Raw genomic sequence first — 26325 nt, 5'->3', positions numbered from 1 at the left:
GACCACTTCCGTCTCCTCACTTCCGGCGCGCCTCGCCTCGCCTCGCCTCCTCCCGGTCCTCCTCCTCCTGGGCCCGTCATGGCGCTGCTGAGGGCGCTGCCGCCGGCTCCTCTGGCGCGGCCACGCAGGCTCCGGCTCCTGCTCCGGGCGGCTCCACCGGAGGCCGAGAGGCGGGCGCTGGGCTGGCTCCCTCCCCCAAGACAGGTGGGCCCGGGGGCGAGCCTTGGGGGGGGGGGGGGTTAGCCGTCCATGCTGCCTCGGACGAGCCCACCTCGCAGGAGAGTTGTGAGGCAGCCAGGCAGGGAGGGAAGGAAGCAAGGATGCCGGCCGCCTCGGGTGCCAACGGGAGAGGAAGGCGGGTTCTTAGTAATAAGAGCTGGCTCTTGGTCTGCTTGCTTTTGACTGCCTGACGGAGTCTCAAAACGCCTTCCCGTCCTCTCCCTTGGGAGGGAGGTGGGGCTGTGAGAGCTTGAAGTAGAAGAGTTGGGTTCTGTACCCCGCTTTGCTCTGCCCAGAGGACTCTCAAAGCGGCTTACAGTCGCCTTTCCCTTCCTCTCCCCACAATAGGCACCTTGGGAGGGAGGGCTGAGAGAGCTCCGAGAGAACGGTGACTTGCTTACGGTCACCTTCTTCTGTGCTGGCCGCAGTCCAGTGCTGAGTTAAACATTGGTGTTCCTATTGATTTTAGTGGACTAAAGTGCACGTGTTTGGGTTTTACCTGCTATGCACTGCATGTTTGAAATCTAAGCGGTTTGTAAAAATTACTAATGGTGACAACAACCATGCCACGTATCTTCATTCTCTTATTGTTTTGTCATTCCAACCAATCGCAAAAGAGCATTTACAAAATATATTTTGCATTACTGCGTTCTGTGCATTGTTGATGTCAGTTTGGTGTAGTGATTAGCATGTTGGACTAGGATCTGGGAGACCCAGTTTCAAATGTGCATTATGCCCCGGAAGCTTGCTGGGTGACCTTGGGACAGGCACACATCGTTAGCCTACTCTTCCTCACAGGAGTGTTGTGCCAATAAAACAGAATTATGTCAGCCCCTTTGAGTCCCTATTGAGCAGAAAGGTTTAGTATGAACAAAGTAAATCTATAAAGCATATTTTCTTTAAACAAAATAATAAATATATTTGGAAATATAAAAAGCTACTTTTCAAACAAAGCAAAAAGAAATGCCTCATCTTGTTGAATGATTGTTTTGTTTTTGAAATTAATTCCTAAAGTGGGTATATACATTCTTTTCTCGTGTGTTAAGCCATGCAGTTGTGCTGGTGACTACATTTGTGTGTGGAGACTGTTTTAAAGGTTCCCTAGGCCACTACAGAGAGAAGGGTAAGAGCTCTCATATACAAAAGGTTACACAGACTTAATCTATTATTTATTCCTGCTGGGAGCCAGTTTGGTGTAGTGGTTAGGAGCGCGGACTTCTAATCTGGCAAGCCGGGTTTGATTCTGCGCTCCCCCACATGCAGCCAGCTGGGTGATCGTAGGCTAGTCACAACACTGATAAAGCTGTTCTGACCGAGCAGGAATATCAGGGTTCTCTCAGCCTCACCTACCTCACAGGGTATCTGTTGTGGGGAGAGGAAAGGGAAGGCAATTGTAAGCCGCTTTGAGACTCCTTCGGGTAGAGAAAAGTGGCATATAAGAACCAACTCTTCTTCTGGGTGCCTGTTTAACTAAAGAGAGACCTTTTTTCCTTCAAAAAGGCTACAGTGAAATTTAATTTCCTAAATTATGCTGCTCTGTCTGAAAAGAACGCTATGATCCTTATGCAGTTCTATAGCTCTGATTACTTGTATATATTGTAGTCTGAGAACCGCATGTGTTTGTTTTGATTCAGAAAAGCACACAGAAAAATCCTACTCTTCCTATTTAGAAAGCTCTGAATGACTTTGTGTCTGTCAGCAGTCTCCTACCCAGGCATTGAGTGATTTCACACACTTGGCTTCCAGAATGTTTGTCTTTGGAAAACTCCAATTGAATGCTTACAGGCCATGCCACACACCCCTCCTCTGCCTCTTCTAATAGAACCATTTCTATTAGACCTGGTTCTCCAGCACTTACTCTACTTACAGCACTACCATCCCGGGGAATTGTTCTTGTAGGAAAAGAAAAGCATTCTGGGCAGCCTTAGTTTCAGGTGGGTAGTTGTATTGGTCTGCAGTAGAAGAGTGGGATTTGAGTTCAGTAGTTCCTTAAGAACCAATAAGGTTTCCGGGATATAACATAACATATAACCGTCAAACTGTCAAAAGAAGAAGAGGAGCAGCTGGTATTTTATACCTGCTTTTCACTACCCAAAGGAATCCCAAAGCAGTTTACAAACACTTTTCCCTTCCTCTCCTCCTAATAGACAGAGAGAGGTAATTTTGAGAGAACTGCTCTGCAGGAATAGCTGTGGGAGAACTGTGATGGCTGCATGTGGAGGAGGAGTGCAGACTCAAGCCCAGTTCTCCAGATCAGAGTCTGACTCTCTTAACTACACCTTAATATGGTGGAAAGTACAGTCAAGTCCCAGATGACTTATGTCAACTCAGTACGATTTTCAAGGCAAGAGACATTCAGAGCAGATATGCCATTGCCCTGATATTCCTTGGTGATTTCTCCTCCAAATCCTGTCCAGGGCTGAACCTACATAGCTTCTGAGATCGAATGAAACTGGTCTCACCAGGCCAGACCTACCTTCACATGGACAACAGCGTTTGCCCTTTCCAACAGTCCCCATCCATTCCCTTTCCAGCCTTGCTGCTTCTGTCTCTGCCTTGTCAGTTAAAAGTTCTTCCAGGCTGTTTAGGTGCTTTTAGAATGGTCAGTGGTGATTAATTGTGGGCAGCGAACCTAAACCGTGCCATAAATGGTGTGTTTCCAAACATGGGTTTCTGTTGTTCATTCAGTGCTCTTGTGTTCTCACATAACATCAGAAATTATGTCCCACCGTAACTAAGGAAACTTCACTATGGTTTGGTGTGATAGCTAAATTGACAAATGGCAATTTACAGTCGTGCTTAGCTTCCACAGGAGTGCTGAGCACATGGTAACTGGGAGCAGGCAGTTAGCTCTAATCTTTGCCCTGCATGGAGATTTGGAAACTCAGAGCGTGGGCCGAGTTCTATATCATGGTTTTGAATGCTTTGAGACCGTTGTCTGTAAATGCACCATTCCTATTTGGTCCAGTTATTTAAAAAAAAAACAATATAGGGGAGGGGCAGTGAGTGAACCCACCATTACATGATTACAGGAGCCTTGAAATGGAGTGTACAGTGGAGAACCCCCAAGCTAGAAGGCAGGAACGAAGCAGGAGATACGCCAGCTAGGCAGAACCTCTGAACAACCACATAGATCCAGAGTGCTACCTGTGCACATCTCTTTGGCAGACTTGCTTGTGGTACTTCTAGAAGGTTGATTTCCCCCTTTCTCCCCTTATTATCTTCCTAGAAGTATGATTCTTCCCCGCCCGCTTGAATAACAGAAAGGGAGAGGGAGACTTAAGATGGCTGTGGGGTTTTCTGACCTGGGAACCTGGTGAACGTGCTTTTTTCTTCACACATCCCGATAAACTGACTGTGAAATAAATATATACAATCTGGATTTTCAGATAGTTAGGTGGATAGGGAATTGGTTAGAGAACCGCACTCAAAGTGTTGTTGTCAATGGTGTTTCATCAGACTGGAGAGAGGTGAGTAGCGGGGTACCTAAGGGCTCGATGCTCGGCCCGGTACTTTTTAACATATTTATTAATGATCTAGATGAGGGGGTGGAGGGACTACTCATCAAGTTTGCAGATGACACCAAATTGGGAGGACTGGCAAATACTCCGGAAGATAGAGACAGAGTTCAACGAGATCTGAACACAATGGAAAAATGGGCAAATGAGAACAAGATGCAATTTAATAAAGATAAGTGTAAAGTTCTGCATCTGGGTCAGAAAAATGAAAAGCATGCCTACTGGATGGGGGATACGCTTCTAGGTAGCACTGTGTGTGAACGAGACCTTGGGGTACTTGTGGATTGTAAACTAAACATGAGCAGGCAGTGTGATGCAGTGGTAAAAAAGGCAAATGCCATTTTGGGCTGTATCAACAGAGGCATCACATCAAAATCACAAGATGTCATAGTCCCATTGTATACGGCACTGGTCAGACCACACCTGGAGTACTGTGTGCAGTTCTGGAGGCCTCACTTCAAGAAGGACGTAGATAAAATTGAAAGGGTACAGAGGAGAGCGACGAAGATGATCTGGGGCCAAGGGACCAAGCCCTATGAAGATAGGTTGAGGGACTTGGGAATGTTCAGCCTGGAGAAAAGGAGGTTGAGAGGGGACATGATAGCCCTCTTTAAGTATTTGAAAGGTTGTCACTTGGAGGAGGGCAGGATGCTGTTTCTGCTGGCTGCAGTAATGGGTTTAAACTTCAAGTACAACGATATAGGCTAGATATCAGGAAAAAGTTTTTCACAGTCAGAGTAGTTCAGCAGTGGAATAGGCTGCCTAAGGAGGTGGTGAGCTCCCCCTCACTGGAAGTCTTCAAGCAAAGGTTGGATACACACTTTTCTTGGATGCTTTAGGATGCTTAGGGCTAATCCTGCATTGAGCAGGGGGTTGGACTAGATGGCCTGTATGGCCCCTTCCAACTCTATGATTCTATGACTTTTTCTAACCTTGGCCTAGCAAATAAAAAAAAACAGTATAAAAAACCTTACTAAGGTCAATACTACTGTTCACAGAGAGTCTTCCTTTTAGGGTTGCCAGCTTCCATGTGAGGCTCTCTACCCCACCTCCCTCATGGGGAGTCTGCTATGGGGAGAGAAAGGGAAGATGACTGGAAACTGCTTTGAGACACCTGAGGCCTGCTGGGTCACTGTAGCCCATTCCCAGTTCTCTCAAACCTCTCACAGTCCCACATCCCTCACAGGTTGACTATTGTGGGGAGATGAAGGGAAAAGATGTTTGTAAACCATTGAGACTCCTTTGGGCAGTAAACAACAGGGTACAAAAATCCATTCTTCTAAGGAGCAACCATGAAAGAAGTATGTGGGGTGGACACCTGTATACTGTGACCACCCCATGTGTATTAGGGCAGAGGGGCATTTTGGTGTCTGTGGTCTAATTCACACAAGAAGGGAAATGACGCAGAACTGAGAGGAATTGTAATTTCCCCCTAAGAATAAGGTGACCAGATTTTAACATTGGTAAAGCGGGACACCGTTGCCCCGGGGGGGGGGGTCTTGATTACAATTTGTCTATATGGAGCAACAATTTTTAAAATAGAACGCATAGAATGCACAATAGTATTGTAATATATATTTTTTAATTTCAACATAAGTACAGTTTGCCAGGTGCCCCCAGATGTCCCTCCAAAAGTGGGACAATCTGGTCATCTTACCTAAGAGGAGTCTCCAGTCTGATTTTCCCAGAGACATGGCTCTGGAAAGCTCATCTGTAACCACTATGGCACAATTCCCAAAGGTCAGTCTTGTCCCACATTCAACGAACATTCCACATCACAGGTTCTTGACACCCATCTCTCCACATCCACGCCCTCATTTGCCACCACAACCTCCCATACAATACACACATTCAACCCCATGCCCTTACAGACTGGACAACTCCTCCCCTTCCTCTTCCCACTGCCAAGCTCTAGCACCCATTGTATTCTTGGACACAACAGGCTTTGCCCCTAGTTACAAAATAATTCCTTTGTGTATTGTATACATATGCAGCAACTTTTCATAAAGGATATTTGCAAAATGTGTGTGATTCTACACAATGGTAATGCAAAAGCTTTAAAACCAATGCTCTGTGTGTGAGAGACATAGTTTGTTAAGCTGGGAACAAAGGATGATTTTGGGCAACAACGAAGGGATGCTGGATGTTACCCAAATGCTTCTAGCATGTAACAAGTGTGCTTACCTCAAAAAGAACCCTCAGCCAGGTGATAGCTTTTTATCTCTAGAGGTATTAAGCTTCCACTATAAAGTTACCCCCTTCAAGGATCGCTGCCTTGTTGTGGCAAGGGGGCTTGCGTAGTTCAGTGAAGCTATGAGCTATGCCGTGCAGGGCCACCCAAGACGGACAGGTCATAGCTGAGAGCTCTGACAAAAGGTGATCCACTGGAGAAGGAAATGGCAAACCACTCCAGTATCTTTGCCATGACAACTCTATGGACAGTTCCAATAGGCATAACGATATGACGCTGGAAGATGAGCCCCTCAGGTCGGAAGGTGTCCAATATGCTACTGGGGATGAGCAGACGGCTAGTACGAGTAGCGCCAGAATGAATGAAGCGGCTGGGCCAAAGCCGAAAGGACGCTCAGTTGTGGAAGTAACTGGTGGCGAAAAGACAGTCCGATGCTGTAAAGATTTTTATTCCATAGGAACCTGGAACGTCAGATCCATGAATCAAGGCAAGCTGGACGTGGTTAAACAAGAAATGAGAAGACTGAACATCGACATTTTAGGAATCAGTGAACTAAAATGGACAGGAATGGGTGAATTTAATTCAGATGACCATCAGGTATACTACTGTGGACAAGAATCTCGCAGAAGAAATGGAGTAACCTTCATAATCAATAAGAGAGTAGGAAAAGCAGTCTTGGGATACAATCCCCAAAATGACAGAATGATCTCAGTTCGAATCCAAGGCAAACCATTCAACATCACAGTGATCCAGGTCTACGCCCCAACCACTGCTGCTGAAGAGGATGAAGTTGATCAGTTCTATGAAGCCCTACAACACCTTCTAGAAGCAATGCCCAAAAATGATGTGCTTATCATCATGGGGGATTGGAATGCTAAAGTAGGAAGCCAAAAGATAACCGGGATAACAGGCAAGTTTGGCCTTGGAGTACAAAATGAAGCAGGGCACAGGCTGGTAGAATTTTGTCAAGAGAATACAATGATCATAGCAAACACGCTTTTCCAGCAACCCAAGAGACGACTCTACACATGGACATCACCAGACGGTCAACACAGAAATCAGATTGACTATGTGCTCTGCAGCCAAAGATGGAAAAGTTCTATCCAGTCAATAAAAACAAGACCAGGAGCTGATTGTGGTTCAGATCATGAGCTTCTTGTTGCAAAATTTAAGCTTAAATTGAAGAAAGTAGGGCAAAGCACTAGGCCACTCAGGTATGAACTAAATCATATCCCCGATGAATACACAGTGGAGGTGACAAATAGATTTAAGGAATTAGATCTGATAGACAGAGTGCCTGAAGAACTATGGACGGAGGTTCGTAACATTGTACAAGAGGTAGCAACTAAAACCATCCCAAAGAAAAAGAAATGCAAGAAATCAAAATGGCTGTCTGAGGAAGCTTTACAAATAGCTAAGGAGAGAAGGGAAGTGAAAGGCAAGGGAGAAAGAGAAAGATACACCCAATTGAATGCAGAATTCCAGAGAAAAGCTAGAAGAGATAAGAATGCCTTCTTAAATGAACAGTGCAAGCAAATAGAAGAAAACAATAGAATGGGGAGGACCAGAGATCTTTTCAAGAAAATTGGAGATATGAAGAGAACGTTTCATGCAAAGATGGGTATGATAAGGGAACAAAATGGTAGGGACCTCACAGAAGCAGAAGAGATCAAACAAAGGTGGCAAAATTATACAGAAGAACTATACAAGAGCGAGCTTAACATCCCTGATGACCACAATGGGGTAGTTACTGACCTGGAGCCAGACATCCTGGAATGTGAAGTCAAATGGGCCTTAGGAAGTCTGAGCAACAATAAAGCTAGTGGTAGTGACAGCATTCCAGTTGAACTATTCAAAATCTTAAAGGACAATGCAGTAAAAGTGCTACACTCAATATGCCAGCAAATTTGGAAAACTCAACAATGGCCACAGGATTGGAAAAGGTCAGTTTACATTCCAATCCCAAAGAAGGGCAATGCCAAAGAATGTTCAAACTACCGCACCATTGCACTAATTTCTCATGCTAGCAAAGTTATGCTCAAAATCCTACAAGCTAGGCTCCAGCAATATGTGGACCGAGAACTTCCAGAAGTACAGGCAGGATTTCGAAGAGGCAGAGGAACTAGAGATCAAATTGCCAACATACGCTGGATCATGGAGAAAGCTAGGGAGTACCAGAAGAACGTCTACTTCTGCTTCATTGACTATGCTAAAGCCTTTGATTGTGTGGAGCACAACAAATTGTGGCAAGTTCTTAAAGAGATGGGAATACCAGAGCATCTTATTTGTCTCTTGAGAAATTTATATGCAGGTCAAGAAGCAACAGTGAGAACTGAACATGGAATCACTGACTGGTTCAAAATTGAGAAAGGAGTTCGGCAAGGCTGTATACTGTCGCCTTGCCTATTTAACTTGTATGCAGAGCACATCATGAGAAATGCGGGATTAGAGGAGTCACAAATTGGGATCAAGATTGCAGGGAGAAATATCAACAACCTCAGATATGCAGATGATACCACTCTAATGGCAGAAAGTGAAGAGGAACTAAAGAGCCTGTTGATGCGGGTGAAGGAGGAGAGTGCAAAAGTTGGCTTGAAACTCAACATCAAGAAAACAAAGATCATGGCATCCGGCCCTCTCAATTCCTGGCAAATAGAAGGGGAAGAAATGGAGATAGTGACAGATTTTATTTTCCTGGGCTCCAAGATCACTGCAGATGGGGACTGCAGCAAAGAAATTAAAAGACGCTTGCTCCTGGGGAGGAAAGCTATGGCAAATCTAGACAGCATCCTAAAAAGCAGAGATATCACCCTGCCAACAAAAGTGCGTTTAGTCAAGGCTATGGTATTCCCAGTTGCAATGTATGGCTGCGAAAGTTGGACCATAAGGAAGGCCGAGCGTCAAAGAATTGAAGCTTTTGAACTCTGGTGCTGGAGAAGACTCTTGCGAGTCCCTTGGACTGCAAGGCGAACAAACCGGTCAGTCCTCGAGGAGATCAGCCCTGACTGCTCTTTAGAAGGCCAGATCCTGAAGATGAAACTCAAATATTTTGGCCACCTCATGAGAAGGAAGGACTCCCTGGAGAAGAGCCTAATGCTGGGAGAGATCGAGGGCAAAAGAAGAAGGGGACGACAGAGAATGAGGTGGATGGATGGAGTCACTGAAGCAGTAGGTGCAAACTTAAATGGACTCCGGGGAATGGTAGAGGACAGGAAGGCCTGGAGGATCATTGTCCATGGGGTCACGATGGGTCGGACACGACTTCGCACATAACAACAATAACATAAAGTTACAGTCCTTACGTATTAAGATCCCCCCTCTTTCATCTTTTCAGACAAGTTTGTGACTGCGTGGTGCCAACTGTTTGCTCCACACAAGTACAGCCACAGTAATAAGGTCCCACCAGTTATTTACATCAATACAAAGCTCCCAGTGATGGAGGTAAGGTCTTAAAGGAACAGGTCCCTGAGATCCCATCTGCTTCCACTAGCCAAGCTACCCATCCAGATCAAGGGTGGCCATCGCTGGAACACTGTCAGCCTGGAAAAACAGCCCCATTATTCCCACGTATGGTTGTATTCCATTATTCCCATTCTTGGTTGCGTGGAGACAGTTCATATTGACCATAAGACTAGAATAGCAACATGTACCCATAAATTCTTGACGTAAGCTAGGCCTTGAAAATGACTTTCAGAAAGTAAATTGTTTGTTTGCAAGCTGATTAGCATGCCCTTATCTGTGTTTTTTTGGTGTGGCTTGACATTTTCTGTTCTTATCTGTTTTCTTGGCATTTGTTCCATAGGGGCCTTTTTGGTCCTGGTGGAATGAGCTCCCAGGTGAGCTGCGGGCCCTGCAGGATTTACCAGCTTTCCGCAGGGCCTGCAAGACGGAGCTCTTCCGCCAGGTTTTTGGTTGAGGCCGGGGTCAGTGAATGAGTGCCAGCATCCCCCCCCCCCCCCGGACCTAGTAAGTTAGATCTCCTCCCCACCCTCCCTGCCGCTCTGATAGCAGGGATGGGAGTAATGAGAGCTTCCGCCATGTTGGGATTGTTTTTAAAGTCTTTTAATGGGTATTTTAATGGGGATAAGACTCTTGTGACCCACCAGGAGCCTACGGGGAGTGGCGGGAAATAAATCTAATTAATAATAATAATAATATAATAATAATAATAATAATGTCTCTCCCGTTACAGTTGTTTCTTAAGATTAGTTGAACCTGAACATACATTCAGAAATTCATATTGAAACCTCAGAAGCTATCTCAGTTCTTCTCAAGATATTAATGAGATTTCATCATGCTTGGATTTGATGATACTAATTGCATGTAATGCATTGTGTTTAAACAAAGTGTTTTTTCGTGTACATGCTTCAGACCAACACGGCTACCCGCTTGAATCTATGCTTATGAGTAATAAATAGACTTGTGTCAAGGTTGTGCAGACATGCACACACTTTAATAGATTTGGATCCAACTGAGCAGTACTCAGGGCTCTCTCAGCCTCCTCTCCCTCACAGGGTGTCTGTTGTGAGGAGAGGAAAGGGAAGGTGACTGTAAGCCGCTTTGAGACACCTTTGGGTGGAGAAAAGCGGCATATAAGAGCCAACTCTTCTTCTTCTTCAGTAATATCAGGGCTCTCTCAGCCCCCCCTCCCTCACAGGGTGTCCTTTGAGTAGAGAAAAGTGGCATATAAGTACCAACTCTTGTTCTACACACACTGGCTTGGGGAGAGTGGGGGCAGCTATTGAACTGTAGCGAGAAACAAATTGTGGGTGAGTCATGCAGAGATGGGTGCTACAGTCATGCAGTCAGCTGGTGGTTGCTGCTAGGTTGGGCCCTGTTGAGCAATCTCCTTTAAAGGCCAAGCCCAGTCCTTGAAATGGTTCTCCCTCCTTCCCCAGCTTTTAACTGACAGAAACTAAGGCTTCAACCTTCCTTTCCTTTCCCACTCCTGGATTTGGCCCAGGCAGAGCAACCTAGGAACTGCTGGGAAGGCCCCAGATATTTGTGACTAGATGGAGCATGTCTGCCTTGCGAAGATTTGGGGATGAGGTCTTTGATGACATGACCAGACTAGAGATCCCTTGGGATCAGTGCATGTACACTTTGTAGAACTATCCAAATGCTTTCCTCGCAGTGTATTTCTCTTGGAGTATATGCAATTTTGTAATCCTCAAAGTCCGTTTTGGTCCCATTAAAGAATATTCTTTATTCCTTCATTTAAATTTAATGTCAGATGAAGGCAAGTAATTTGTGACCTTGCCAAAGGGCTCTGAACAAAAAAAAAAAAGCAGTTTGGGTTCTTGGATTTACAAGGAAGACAGCTGTGCATCTGAAATCATCATTGCCTTGACAAAAAGCATGTGCAAGACAAAACTGATCCGAGCTGAGTCATTGAGGGAAATGTCTTCCACGGTGCCCCAAATCTTTTTCGGAAACATTTTATAGCAACTTTTCAATTTTACGAATTAGGCATAGTGACATTATGTTTTTTGCATTACCTTGGCATTAGAGCTACAAAATGACATGAGGTAAAAGTAAATGCAGGTTCTTCATTTTTATTCATGTCTCCTTATAGTAGCCTATTTATTTGCTTGTTTCTCATTGTTTCCAAAGCAGTTTCAGCAATAATTAATGGTATGAATGTTCCTTAAATTTTTCATAGATTTTGGACCACTTAGGTTGAGCTCGTGTTACTAGACTATCATCATCATCATCATAATAAAGCAACAATACAGTCCCATTAAACCAACTAACAGACACTGAAGAAAACAGCTTGATGCAATTGAATTTTTTCTAGATACTAAGGTCAAATACCAGTGTGGTGACTCTGACAAATGTAGCCTTTAAGCGTTTAATGTTTAACACTTGTTTAAAGAGCTTGGTTGACATGTCTGAGCAAAGAACAGGTAAACCGATATAAAGCAGAACATTAAACTGTTTCTATGTAAAACAATGACAATCTGAATCTATGGAAGAGTAAGCACCCCCCCCCCCCCACAACCAAGACCTTTTGGCATCCCTGCAGAGCAGGACCCTGAGGTGCTGATGGAGAGGGAGCATTCGAGATAGAGGAGTTTTTTTCCCATCATCTCCGGAGTAGGTGGGATTTGGTTTTATCGTTTTTATGTTTTATGTACTGGGATTTTATTCTTCTTAGTCTGCCACAAGCCAATTCTGAGAGCAGTGGGTAAGGAATTTAAAGAATAAGAATCAAACAAGCCCGGACTCGCCATAATAAAATCTGCCGCTCTTAACTTGGTCAAGTTTATTCAAGCAGAATATTTTGTTGCAAGAACCCATTCGCGTTACTAGCAAATGCTACGAAACAATGCCTTAATTTTGAAATTACATAACAAAACAAAATCAGAGTCCAGTTGTGCTGCTTCAGACCAACACAGCTACCCACTTGAATCTTCATTTTGAAATTGTAATTTTTTTGTGGGAGATGTATAATAAGAAGAAATGCATCTCTCTGTCAATAGCCCTGCCTATAGCACCTATGGAGATTCCCAGAATTTCAAAGTGTAAAAGCAGAATAAGTTGCAGATTGTTTAACTGCTTGGGGTTCCTCATGGTAAATTATGGGAGCCGTGTTCCTACTAGGGACACCACTTTGATTTCCCCCACCCCAAGGTATAACGTTGGTTAGTATGAGTTTGGAAGAGTTGGATTTCTTAACCTAATGAACAAGAGGTTTCAAGGGACAGATTTGATAGAGACGCAGCTGAAAGACATTGTCCTTCTATGGGATGTCTCTTAGGCCCTTGAGCCTCACTTCCAGTGGACAAAGCTTTTTTGACACATGGGAATATACTGGTGATTGAGAGCTGGGCAAAAGCAGAGGGTGTGGTCTCTGGAAGTGCATATTTTAGATCAGGGGTAGTCAAACTGTGGCCCTACAGATGTCCATGGACTACAATTCCCAGGAGCCCCTGCCAGCGTTCGCTGGCAGGGGCTCCTGCGAATTGTAGTCCATGGACATCCGGAGGGCCGCAGTTTGACTACCTCTGCTTTAGATGGTGGGCTCCAAACCAGATACCTTTACATTAGAAAGACTAGTTGGGGCAGCACCTAGTAGATTTTTTTTTGCCACCCAGCAAGCCTTTTGATGTTGATTTGATACATGTGTGCATTCCTCACACTGTAATCTGGCCACTGAGGAAGACCTCTCAGGGTTGAAATGCATTTGGTCTATTCGATGTTGGTCTATTCCATGTGTAGTTAGAAATGCGATGTTTTAAAATTACGATTAGGTTTTTAATATGTTGAATTAGTGCACTTTATGTAACAAATATTAGAAAATGTTTAAAATTATTTTTGCAGCTCAACCTTTGGGTTCCTTAATTAAGATGGTAGAAAGGCTGGGAGTCAGCTTCTGTTATTTGGACCTCCATGGACAGGGAGGCATCTAGAACCATGCCTAGACTTCTGATGGTGGTTGTAGGTATTAACCAGATTTTGTCTAGCATGGAGTTGTATCATATCTATTTCAGTGTGCTGGCCTAGCCAGAGGACCTCCCTCTTTGCTGGATTTAGTTTCATGAGCCAGTCTACCACGGCTACCAAGCATTTGGCCAGAGATGTTGACGGGGATGTTGACAGTTGGCCGTCCATCAGCAGAAATAGCTGGGTGTCATCAGCATACTGGTGACATCTCAGCCTGAAATCATGGACCAGTTGGGCAAGGGTGTGTGTGCAGATATATGTTCAATAACATCAGGGAGAGAATAGGCACTCTGCTGGGATATTCTTGTTGGGCATTGGTAGATTTTTATGATCAACACTATATTTGATAGGCTTGTTTTTGTTTTGGGGTTACTTGGTTGTCTTTATTTAATATTTTGTTTTCCGAAGTTTAAAAAAAATGATATTAGCTGCCTTAAGTTCTTTTGAAATGGACGGGATATAAAAATTGTTAAAAATGAAGACCACAGCAAATGTAAGTAAAGATAGCCTAAAAAAAGAAAGATTTACTCATGGTGATTATTGCTCATGAGAACTGAAAAGAAAAGATGTAGTCAGAAGAGAGACTTGAGGCTTTCAGACTATAAAGGAAGAGAATTATAGTGGGAATAGAAGTTCATTGCTATTTAGCATCTAAAATAGTGGGATGTGTTTTACTTTCCGCTTGCTCCCCTCTAGTCTGTGTTTTCTTTTGTTCCTTCTTCAGAAGCAAACTGCCTTTCAGTAGGCTAACCTTGTCTATATGTAAAACAGTTTAAGTATTCACTGATCTTAGACTTTGGGCTTTTAATTACCACTGCTTTTTTCCCTTCCTCTTCAGATTCCACTGGTGTTAAAATGGCGGAGTTCAGGGAGATGCTATTCAAGGCAGCTGTTAGATGCCACAAAGGTAGGATCAAGCAGCCTCTTCTTTCTTTGCAGTTCTAGGGATGAGAAATCCAAGCACCTAAACTACGAATGAACATGTTTCATTTTATCTGTATAACTTTCTTTCTCGGATTTGTCCAATGTGAGAGGAGCAAAGTCTTCTTTTTCTAGAAATGGAGGGAAATCTTCTGCAGTCTTCCCCAATTCCCTTCTGTCTCTTTTAACAATGCACAGATTGTTGTTAATATAGGACAAATCTGGCCAACCTTTGCTTGAAGACGGCCAGTGAGGGGCAGCTTACCACCTCCTTAGGCAGCCCATTCCACGGCTGAAGTACTCTGACTGTGAAAATGATTCTTCCTGAGGTTGTAATGATGCACCTTCCATGTTTAGTCAGAGATACTCTTCTAATTAATGCCAATCCTATCCCTCCTTGTTCAGCCAGAGGCCAAGTCCTCTTCCACTGGGAGTGGGTGCAGGTCTGATAGACCTTGCGGGAGGTGGGGGATCCTTGGTTGGAATGCCGTGACTCTGCCCTGGCCTCAACCATATACCTGGCGGAAGAGCTGCATCTTGCAGGCCCTATGGAAAGCTGGCAACTCCAGCAGTGCCATCAGTTCTTCCAGGAGCTCATTCCACCAGGTTGGCAAAGGCATGCATTTCAGAGCTCATGCATGAAGTGGGAAGCTGCAGCAAATCTAATTTCCCAACCAACAGGTGGTCAGTTAATGGACCTGGATCTGTTCAAGGTGCCAGTGCTCACTTTTAAAGGAGGACACGGATCTGCACCGTTTCAGCTGGAAGTACCCTGTGGAAGCATACATGCCACCTATGATGCATGTACAGGCCACCTGAGAAAGTTAAGAAATGGTGTAGTGCATGTGCAGGTGGGGTATTGACTGAAAGTTGGGGAAGGCACTGGCAAACCACCCTGTATTGCAGTGGTCCCCAACCTGTGGGCCGCGGCCCAGCCCTCTCCCCGCCCCCCCCTGCAGTAAAATACTTCCCAGGCCGCAAGCCTGCGGCCCGGGAAGCTTCTTGCTGCGGGAGGGGGGGGGAGGGAATCAGGGCCGCGCATGCGTGGCCGAAATCGCACATGCGCGGCACTTTCGAAAGTGCCGTGTGTGCGTGATTTCAGCTGCGCATGTGCAATGCGCGGGCACACCTGCGCGGCATGCGCGGACGGGCAGTTGCCCTGCCGGTCCCCAGCCTCAAAAAGGTTGTGGACCACTGCTGTATTGAATCTGCCAAGAAAATGCTAGAGGGCGTCACCCCAAGGGTCAGACATGACTCGGTGCTTGCACAGGGGATACCTTTATAACAAAGCAGGCATCTCTAAATTCTTGGTAATTCACCTTGGGCCAGACACCCTTATCTATCCTTTTCCCCAGCACCCACCTCCAAACTCGGGTTTGGACTTGGAACCTTCAGTTCCACTCTCTCCCAGCCCTTCCCACAATTGAAAGTTATTTAGACACAGCCAGAGCCCCACAGTCATGAAGATAACTGATTACCAAACACCCAATGGATTTGTGGTTTCTCCAGCCCACTTGAATCCTTGATGAACTTGACAGAGCATAAAACAGATGGACTTACATTTGCCTATCCTAACTAGCTAAAGGTAAAGGTAAAGGTATCCCCTGTGCAAGCACCGAGCCATGTCTGACCCTTGGGGTGACACCCTCCAGCGTTTTCATGGCAGACTCAATACGGGGTGGTTTGCCAGTGCCTTCCCCAGTCATTACCGTTTACCCCCCAGCAAGCTGGGTACTCATTTTACCGACCTCGGAAGGATGGAAGGCTGAATCAACCCTGAGCCAGCTGCTGGGATTGAACTCCCAGCCTCATGGGCAGACAGCTTCAGACAGCATTTCTGCTGCCTTACCACCCTGCGCCACAAGAGGCTCTCTCCTAACTAGCTACGTAACGGTTAATAAGGTAAGTACTCAAATTAAAGTGAATACATGAATATAAAGTACATGGTAAAAACTTGTGGCTATATGGTTTTGACATCTGGCACCCATATTCATCAACAGGTCTGCTGCCAGTTGCTATCTTTGGAGTCTTGTTTTGGGGCTCCTGCTTGTGAGGATATGGCTGTAGTAAGGAGCAGGGTCAGAAGGGTCAATGCCGTCACCTGTGAAGTAGCCCCCTGGCAAAGTATCGGGCAGCTCTTCCCTTCAGGAATTCTGAGGGAGTTTTTCTTTCGGGCAGCGATGTACTGTTATAGATGTACTGTTAGGGATTAGTTACTGGTTTTACTGAGTATTATTTGTGCTATTTTAAGTGTGACAAAACTTCCTTAGATTTTGGAGAGGCACAGTAAGAAATACTTTAAATACGGTGTGTGTATGTTCAGTGAAAACAAATGCCCTTGGGGGCTGCGTAGAATGCTCATGATCTGCGCACATGTAATTGTCATGCAGAGTGCTCCCTATGAGGAAGTGTTTACATGGCTGTCAGCCCGACTGCAAATCTGTTGCTAGGCCGTCATCAGCCGTGTCCTCTGGTGCTGTTCCCCAAGTCAGACTGTGTTTTTGTTTTACCAACAGAAACCTTTTCGGTGCAAGTTGGGAGTGAATGAAGCACTTTAGCACAGCTGTGTTGCAGTTTGGCCCTATAAAGTGAATTTAATTACTGAAGTAATTGTCATTGTTTTCTCTTTTGCACAGAATCTTCAGGGCTGGTCGCAGATAGACAAAAGGACATGCTGGCATGGACATGCAGGTGGCGGACTCCATTCGAATCCAAAGGAAGGGGTAAGTATCCTTGGCATGGGTTTGCTTTCCTACAGTTGGCACCTCTGAAATTTAGATTTCTGTACAAAGACAACTCAGTTCAAAGTAAATCTTGATCTGCAAAGATCAAGGCAGGTCACTGTGTTAGTCTGTCTATAGCAGCAGAAAAGAGCAGGAGCACCTTAAAGATTAACAGAGTTTGTGGCAGGGGAGAAACTTTAGTGATCACAAAAATTCCTATCCTGCCACAAATTTTGTTAGCCTTTAAAGTGGTCCTGGATGCCTCCTCTTTTCTATTGATCTACAAAGAATGGCTTAGCCTGTATGGATAGTTCAGACTAGTGCAGTGGTTCCAACTGCCATAACGCTGGTGGCTGTGGGCACCTGCACATATGCGCACAACAATTTTCAAAGCGGTGTGGAGGCGACAGCAGCCAGGGGGAAGCAAGGCGCTCTTATCAGGATGTGGACAGGGGCCAGCAGAAGCCCCCACAGGGCCTGCTGGTGCACTTAGAGAGCAGCCTCGGCGGCCCCACACCACCCCTGCCTCCCAGTGCTGGTGGGGAGCGGCCAGTCTCACTCCGCCGCCTACTCATACCCAGAGCCCTGCTGCACAGAGATCTTCTCCTACAAGCAGCTGCTGCAGCTGCTGCAGCTGCACCGCCTGTTGGCCGCCTGCCACCACTACCCACTTCTGGCCGCCACAGCAGCCACTAACCTGGCAACCCCACAGAAGGGGCCAGGCGACCCCAATTTGGGTCCTAACCCCAAGGTTGAGTCCCACTGGACTTGTGGGATCACTGCTCCAGGGTTAATGTGGTATCACCATTTTGGAGAGTGTTGCACCTCTCCTTAAAGTCTGCAGCTTGAGACTGCTCATTTGCCAGATGCTGCTTTCGAGTACTAAAGTCAAATAGAGCCACAGTGCATAGGTAATGTAGCATGGGATTTTCTTAAACAGTTGGTAGCCACGTGTAAGTTGGGCCTCTGGATTTAGGCTTGGCAGTCAGTGGTGAGCTGTGTCTTTGAAATACGCATAGTAAGAGCCTGTTTTTTTCCCCAACAGCTGAAAGAAGTAGATGGCAAGAAGATCCTCAAAGCTATGCTGTCCTACGTGTGGCCCCAAGACAGGCCTGATCTGCGTGCCAGAGTTGCCATATCATTGGGGTTTTTAGCCGGGGCCAAGGTAAGAGCTCTTTCACTGAGTTGAAACGGGGGGCAAAGCTTTTACCTTAAGTGCCAGAAACTCAGAAATAGAAAGGCTAGCTTGAAATATTTGAGGTGAGTTGTTTTTAACTTTCAAAAACCCATTAAAAATCCAGCAAAGAAAGCATTTTCTTTTGTGGTGTCCTGATTCCTAGAACTGAAAGCCCGCTTGACCTTTCCATGTATGAGCTTTGTGCAACTGTAATTCTTGGAAGGGTGCACATTCCCCGCACAACCCCCCCTCTCCACATCCTTTCTCTTGGAGAGTACAAATTCCATGCTTCTGTCCAGTATCAGAAACGAGGTTAAGTCATTATAGGTTAGGCAGAAGCTAGTTCAAACCCTGTTTAAGTAGAACTCGCCTTCAGAAAGAACCTGGCTCCTCCTTAAACAGAGTAATTATGGGTTTTGATATATTGCCTGCCACAATTAAGGCTAAGAATGTGGGCTGGAAGTGAGAGGTTACAGGTGGTCACCTAACTGAATGACAAGGTGTTCTTCTGAAGCCACCTGCCATGTGCATAGGTATCCTTTCCCTGAAAACCCCATTTAGGTGAACTTTCTTTCGTCTAGGAGTTAACATGTGGCTTCATTGCAAGATATATCTGAAACACATCTCCTACTGCGTGCCATATACTTACTTCAGACAGCCTTCTCCTAGTAGTACCTTTACTTTCAATGGTCCATTCAGCAGCCATTAGGTTGCAGGCATTCTATGGAACAGGTCAATGGAACGGGTGCTGCAGCTGCCATCATTTGCCATGCTCAGGAAGGCATGAAAGAGTGTCCTATTCCAGAGGGCTTTCGGTTCAGGGAAAATTCTTTTTAGGCTGTGTTTTTCATCATTTTAGTTGCATTTATTTCCTGTTTAACTTAGTTTCGGCATTGGTTGTAACTTGCTAGATGCTTATGATGTTTTGTCCTTACAGCTTTTGTTGGCTTGTTCATCACCTCAACTTTGCAAAGATACAGCAGGGTATAAGTATTTCAGATAAACAGCTTGCTTCTTGTTGGCTCCCTCCCTGCATTCTGATTTGAAGCATCTGTTTGTAGCAGCTTATGGAGGGTAAAAGGTGAATGCTTACCTCAGACCTGTGTGATTCTCTTCCCCTAGAATAGGCCTGAGCCTTTTCTCCCCCCCCCCCCCCAGTAACTGGGTTTTGCGAGAGGGAGCTGAGATTTTAGGCAGAGTGGTGCAAATAGGAAGAAATTGCTATTGAGTGTCATAGGTAATATCAGTGTTAACATGTACTCTACAATTGTCTTCTAGGATTAAATAATGCAGGAACATCGTGATCTGAAAAAGTACATTGATGCAAAGGGAAGATATCTCCCCAGGGTTATGCACAGTGTTTTTTGATAATGATGGTGATGATGATGATGATGACGACGTATGTAAATTTAAGACAATCCCCTGATTTTTGTGATGGCATTTTTATTTATTTATTTTAAAATGTATACCCCGCCTCTCACGACAATGTCACCTTGAGGCAGCTTACAGAATACTAGGCAAAAATCCTAGTATTTTCGGGCAAATAAGGGGAATAGAGTATAATTCTTGTTTGTGATCTGAAAGAAAAAAGCAAGAATCAAGATGAATACAGAAAATGACCTCTTTGGTTATTTTGCTTTTGAGATACCAATGTAAATATCAGTGATCGATTTTAATCGGGTTGCGCTGGCTGAGTGTAGCTATCCATTCCTTATGGCAATTACAATCAACAGCAGAGAGGTAAATCAGCAGCTGAGTTAGCCAAAACTTCTCACCAAGAAGGAACACTTTATTGGAAAAATAAGTTTTGGTGCTAAGCCAGGCTGAACCAAGCATTCTCTTATCTATGTTCAGCAGGTTTGCCTTTTTAGGAGAAAAGGGAGGTGGCTCCATGAAATGAAAGAGGCATAGAAATGATAAAAAGGAATTTTCTGTAAAACATCCATATCACTCCCAGCACCAAAGAAAGGGGCTGCTCACCATTTCGGTTCTTGGGAGCTGTTGCTGGCCTTAGATGGGGTACAATTAACAACTGCACCGGTTGCCAGGAATTTGAGGGTGATCTTTGATGCCTCCCTTTCAATGGAGACTCAGATCACAAAAGTAGCCTGGACGGCGTTTTTCCACCTGCGCCAAGCACGGCTACTAGTGCCCTAACTGTCCTCTGAACACTTGGCCACAGTGCTTCATGCAACGGTAACTTCCAGATTAGACTTTTGTAACTTGACCTATGTGGGCTTACCCTTGTCTTTGACCTGGAAATTGCAACTGATACAAAATGCAGCTGCGAGGGTCCTCACTTGGTCATCCTGGAGGGCCCATATCCAGCTGATGCTGTGTCAGCTGCACCTGTTACTGATTTGCTTCAAGGTTCAAGGCTGTATGCAACCTTCAAGGCTGTATGCAGACTGAGTTCTACCTATCTGAGGGACTGCTTATCTGCTTATGCCCCCGCAGGGCCCTTCGCTCTGTGGGTATGAATTTGCTTGTTGTCCCTGGCCTCCGGGACATTTGCCTGGCCCTTAACCCTAGTCTGGCCTTTTCATCCCTGGCCAACCTGGTGGAATGAGCTCCCAGAACAGCTGAGGGCCCTAATGGAGCTATCTAGGTTCTGCAGGGCCTGAAAGGTGGATCTTTTCTGCCAGGCATTTGGTTTTGGCCGGTGTGTGTGTATGTGAGACCAGAGGTACTAACTGTCGGTCCCACCATACTTATGTTTTACAATCAGAACCCCCGGGTTTATATCATCCAGGACCACTTGTATTGGCTGGAGCAGCAGAGCTGAGACTGAGAGAATTAAAGAAGTTTACGCCGCCATTTTATTGTAACTGTGGTTGTGGGATTTGTGGTTTTTATTGTGATTTTACTGATTTTATACTTGTAAACCGCCTTGAGATGGCTATTGTCAAGAGTGGCGGTATAGAAATTGAAACATAAATAAAATAAATAAAGCTTTGGGCTGTGGACGGGCATTCGCTGGCAGGGGCTCGTGGGAGTTGTAGTCCATGGACATCTGGAGGGCCGCAGTTTGACTATACCTGTTCTAGATTGCTCTTCAAGTATAGTCCCTGACATGGTGTCCATGGATTGCTTTCATCGCCCTCATCAACTGGTTTTTATAAAGTGGACGGGGCTATTGCCCAGCAGATCTTCCGATCGGCCTTAGGAGATTTGATTAAAATATGATTTTGTGTCCTTTTAATGGGGGGGGGGGGTTAATGGGATTTTTATGGGACATTTGTAAACCACCATGAGCTGGCTTCCAGAGTGGTGGGGAATAAATCAAATTATTATTTGGGCGCACTTTTGCCCGCCCGCGGAGACTCATGGATCCAATTGGTTTCCGGAATGCTCTGCGGGACCCGATGCCTCCTGGCAACTCACTGGCAGCGTTAGTAGAGGACTGGCAGTCCCGTCTGACAGCCGCTATAGATGAGATTGCCCCTAAGCGTCCTCTCTGCCCTCGACTCAAACGGGCCCCCTGGTACACGGGAGTGCTCCGGGAAAAGAAGAGGGAGGTGAGATGACTAGAGCGAGTGTGGCGGAAGACTCGCGACGAAACTGCAAGAACATCTTATCGCACGCTTATGAGGGCGTATGAGATGGCGGTGAAAGTGGCGAAGCGAGAGTTCTTCGCCACGGAAATCGCGTCCACAAGCTCTCGCCTGGCCCAATTATTTAGGGTAGTTAGATCCCTTACCGCCCTTCAGGGGCGCCAAAATATTAGTCAATTGGCACTTGGCTGCGAGGCATCCGCTTTTTTGCGGATAAAGTCTTGTCGCTTCGCCATGACCTTCCTGTCACAATTAATACAGTAAACGAACTGGAGACCTGTTGGCCGTCTTTGGCAGCGAGGTTTGATGGCTTCAGACGGCTCTCTTCTTCCGAAGTGGACAAGTTGCTGGGGTCGGTCAGGGCGACCACCTGCCCCCTTGATCCCTGTCCCTCATGGCTTCTCAAGGGGAGCGGAAAGAGGATAGGAGGCCAACTCAGGGATATTATCAACCTTTCCCTGAGTTCCGGGGAATTCCCCGAGCGGCTGAAGGAGGCAGTGGTTCGCCCTCTCCTGAAAAAATCAACGCTGGACCCGCAGGACCCTGCCAACTACCGCCCGGTGTCGCACCTAGCGTTCCTGGGCACGGTGGTGGAAAGGGCTGCGGCGGACCAGCTCCTAGCTTTCTTGGATGAAACTTCGGCACTCGATCCATATCAGTCTGGCTTCCGCCCTGGCAACGAGGTGGAGACGGTGTTGGTTGCTTTGCTGGATGATTTCCGTCGTCAGCTGGATAGAGGCGGGTCAGCCGTGCTGGTCCTTCTGGATCTGTCGGCTGCTTTCGACACCGTGAACCATGAGATATTGGGCCACCGCCTCGCCGGTATGGGGATACGGGGTACAGCCTTGCGCTGGATACACTCCTTCCTCCAGAACCGGACCCAGAGGGTTGCAGTGGGGGATGAGCTCTCGCGCCCTTATGGACTCCCTTGTGGGGTCCCACAGGGCGCGGTTCTCTCCCCCACACTATTTAACATCTTCATGTGCCCTCTGGCCCAGCTGGTACGGAGTTTTGGGTTGGGCTGCCATCAGTACACTGATGACACCCAGCTCTATCTCCTCATGGACGGCCACCCAGACTCCCCCCCGGAACCATTCGCCAGATGTTTGGAAGCAGTGACAGAATGGTTTGAGCAGAGTCGCCTGAAACTCAACCCCTCCAAGACGGAGGTCCTGTGGCTGGGAAATAGGGGGCGGGAACAGGAAGCGCATTTACCCACCCTGGCAGGGGCGCATCTTACCATCGCGTCCCAGGCCAGAAACTTGGGTGTGACCATTGATGCCTCCCTGACTATGGAGGTGCAGGTCAGGAAAGTAGCCGGCCAGGCATTTTTCCATCTTCGCCAAGCTCGGCTACTAGCGCCCTACCTGTCCCCCGAACACCTGGCCACTGTGATCCATGCAACGGTCACCTCCAGATTAGATTTCTGTAACTCGCTCTACACGGGCCTATCCCTGTCTCTGATCCGGAAACTCCAGCTGGTACAAAATGCAGCCGCTAGGGTCCTCACCGGCACACCTTGGAGGGCCCACATCCAGCCTGTGCTGAGGCAGCTGCACTGGTTACCAATTGCTGTCCGGATCCGGTTCAAGGTTCTGGTTCTAACCTTTAAGGCTTTACGCGGGCTGGGACCCACATACCTGAGGGACCGCCTAGTGCCCTATGCCCCCTGCAGGGCTCTGCGCTCTGCGAGTGAGAATCTTCTGGTCGTTCCCGGCCCTAGGGAAGCACGCCTAGCCTCGACCAGGGCCAGGGCCTTTTTGGTCCTGGCCCTCACCTGGTGGAATGAGCTCCCGGGACCCTTTAACGTTCCGCAGGGCCTGCAAGATGGAGCTCTTCCGCCAGGTCTATGGTTGAGGCTGGGGCTGCCGGGGTACATCGACTGCTCTCCCCCGGGCTTCTTGAACATCGTTGACCTCCTTCTCCTCCACCCCCCCCTTTTTTTTAGGAATGGGGGTAGGAAGGGGATCTTATTATTGTGCTGCCATGTTGTGACACTTTAAAGTCTTTTAATGGGAGTTTTAATGGTTTTTTTAAGACATTGTAACCCGCCGCGAGCCATTTGGGAGTGGCGGGAAATAAATCGAAATAATAATAATAATAATAATAATAATAATAATAATAAAATAATAATAAAATAATAATAAAATAATAATAATGAAATAGTGTTGTTTCTTTGGCACCTGTCCCCTCCGTGCTGGTTTTAGTCTCCCTCCTCTGTCCTGGTTTACTGTTAAAATTAGCGTTCTTCCTTTAACTAATAAAAGGCAACATATATCTTTAATATTATTAAATGTCTATACCGCCCTTTTGAGACCTGCTCAGAGTAGTGTGCATACATAGTTGTGGATACAGTTAAAACAAAAAAGATTAAACATTAATGATAACATTAACAATTAAAACCAATTAAAATGAGAAGTATCATACAATATATCTTTATTGTCCGAAAGGTTTATCGCTGCCATTAAGTTCATCCCAGACCAGATACTGTTCTTCTCCCCTGCACTCTTGCTTCCTCTGTGTGTGTGTCTCCACCCCTATCAGCAGTCACATTGTGGCTGGCTCCACCTTCTGGGGCAGCCATTTTGGTTGGTTGCATCCACCACCCTTTGTCAGAATTCCCAAGGTGTCCTTAGGCACAAATGATCTGGTGGGTATAGGCAGTGGGGAGACTTATTTTTGGCAAGAAACACAGGGTTTGGGCCTATTTATTAAAAGTTTTTAAATTATAATATTTGTGCTCTGGCTGTAATGAACACTTGGAGGAAGGAAAGAAAAAGAAGCAGCGGTCGTAGCAGAATAAAGGACAACAAAAAGATACTTTTCCTGAGCGACTTGTGTGCTTGGTGCAAAGACTAGATAATCTACAGCTAGTGTTGAACGGGGATGGTGCTAAAACACACTTGCTGAAATATCACGCACCCCCCACTGCCGTTTTGGAAATAGCCAAAGTACTAAGATGTACCCCCCTCCGAGATATCTCTAAGCATTGTTTATAGATTGCCGTGTCCCTGAAACCCCTTCTCTCCTCTTGACGTACTTGACAGTCCAATCCACAGCGTAGTTAAGCCTGAAGCACTTGGAATTAAGCAGATGCGGTGCTGGCCGTCTAAATTGGTTTAAGCCCTTCATCTTAGTTGGGTTGGGGATCAGGCTGCATGTATCTGTAGTAGCCGGATTACATTCGTGGCTTTGATAAGAGCGGCTGTCACCTCCTGTCACGTCTGCAGACTTTTTTTGGCCTTGTGCTCATGGGCTGAGCATCCATTATTTATGAGTCAGACACATCTTTCACAGTATCTGTGTTGCGACTGACTTTTAATTTTCTCCGCTGGAGGGGGGGGGGCTGGCAGAAAGTGCAAAGCGTGTGTGCCGCATACCAGGGGAACTCAAAATGGATGAAGCATCTGCCTCCTGAGCACTTCTTACCCACCTAATCAACAAGGGAGGTATCATCAATGCAGTATCTGAACTCATTTAGCACAAGTCAGCCTTATGAGCCCTTAGGGGGGGAGGGTCTCTTAATAAAAAATCTACAGGCTGATTTACAAACCCCCAGAAGCCAGAAAATTCCCCTTCTCTTCAACTATGCACCATTCTCCATCCCCTGTAGTGGTAGAGGTTGGCGGCAGCTGCTACCCTCCTCCCCCCTGCTCCTGACACTGTTATGCATGCATGTGTTGTGTCTGAGTCCTGGTCTTTTTGCCCTAGCTCAGAGCAGTCTTCTGGATTAAGCTGTGGGAGGGTGCAACAGTACTTAAACTGCAGTTTGGAGGTCCAGGCTCTGGAATTGCATACCTCTGCTTCCCTGCTAGCCTTAAACATACTTTAAGGTTAGCATCAGCTTCAAATCCTAGTTAGTAGCAAAGCCACCAGTTAACCTTATGCCATCCAGACTGAGTTATATTGGGGAGAGATGAGACAGGGAGAGCACATACAGTCTTGTAGCCCCATCCTTTTTGCCTTCTGACTTCTACACTGGTCCAGAGCAGGGTTTTTCAACCATGGTATCATCACAGTCCATCAATGGTACCGCAGCACGGGCTAGATTTCTGCCAGTGGTATGGCCAGTAGCATGAGGCTGAGCCACTTCTGGGAGGCATGGCAGGGAGGTGTGGCTGACATCCCTTCCAGGTACCTTGAAGCCTGGAAAATATCTCACCAGTACCTCTACAATCAAACGGCTGGAAAATGCAGATGTCTCCCCATGTACACTGTTGCATCTGTATCCTAGCTAGCCACTGTTTTTGGCAGGCACTTCCTCTACGCCTAAAGGAATGGGCAGTTAATAATGGCAACTGATTCAGACAGGAATTTGATGGGTGTGTAAGTTTTTAGCAAACATATAGTGAATCTCAAACCCTACTCTCTTCACATTAGAGCAGACTTTAACCTTGGGCTGTGGCTCAGTGGTGGAGCACATTCTTTCAATTCCAAAGGTCCCTAATAAGAGCTTTCCTTATGTCTGAGGCTTTTAAACCACTGGCAGCCAGAGGGAGGACTGTTGACCCGACTTGACCAAGACCAAACTGCCCATGCTTAGTCATTAACTAGTTGTTCCATGTGAGTGCATGCT

At 46.2% G+C, this 26325-nt stretch overlaps 1 protein-coding gene across 2 annotated transcripts in view; it reads left to right on the top strand.

Annotated features, from left to right (window-relative positions):
- Nucleotides 1-29: 29 nt before the first annotated feature.
- Nucleotides 30-26325, top strand: part of ABCB7 (ATP binding cassette subfamily B member 7) — a 59528-nt gene continuing 33232 nt past the window's right edge. Inside the window, exons 1-4 of one of the 2 annotated variants that reach the window (XM_077307464.1) lie at nt 30-204; nt 14213-14281; nt 16932-17018; nt 18064-18183. In XM_077307464.1, coding sequence (XP_077163579.1) covers nt 79-204; nt 14213-14281; nt 16932-17018; nt 18064-18183 — 402 coding nt within the window. In that variant the 5' untranslated portion in view covers nt 30-78. The remainder of the gene's footprint in view (nt 205-14212; nt 14282-16931; nt 17019-18063; nt 18184-26325) is intronic. The other variant, XM_077307463.1, reaches the window with a different exon arrangement.

The sequence above is a fragment of the Paroedura picta genome, chromosome 13 (assembly GCF_049243985.1).
Source record: "Paroedura picta isolate Pp20150507F chromosome 13, Ppicta_v3.0, whole genome shotgun sequence".
Taxonomy (NCBI): domain Eukaryota; kingdom Metazoa; phylum Chordata; class Lepidosauria; order Squamata; family Gekkonidae; genus Paroedura; species Paroedura picta.
Note: the sequence above shows the minus strand (reverse complement) of the source record. Positions and strands in the feature narration are given on the sequence as shown.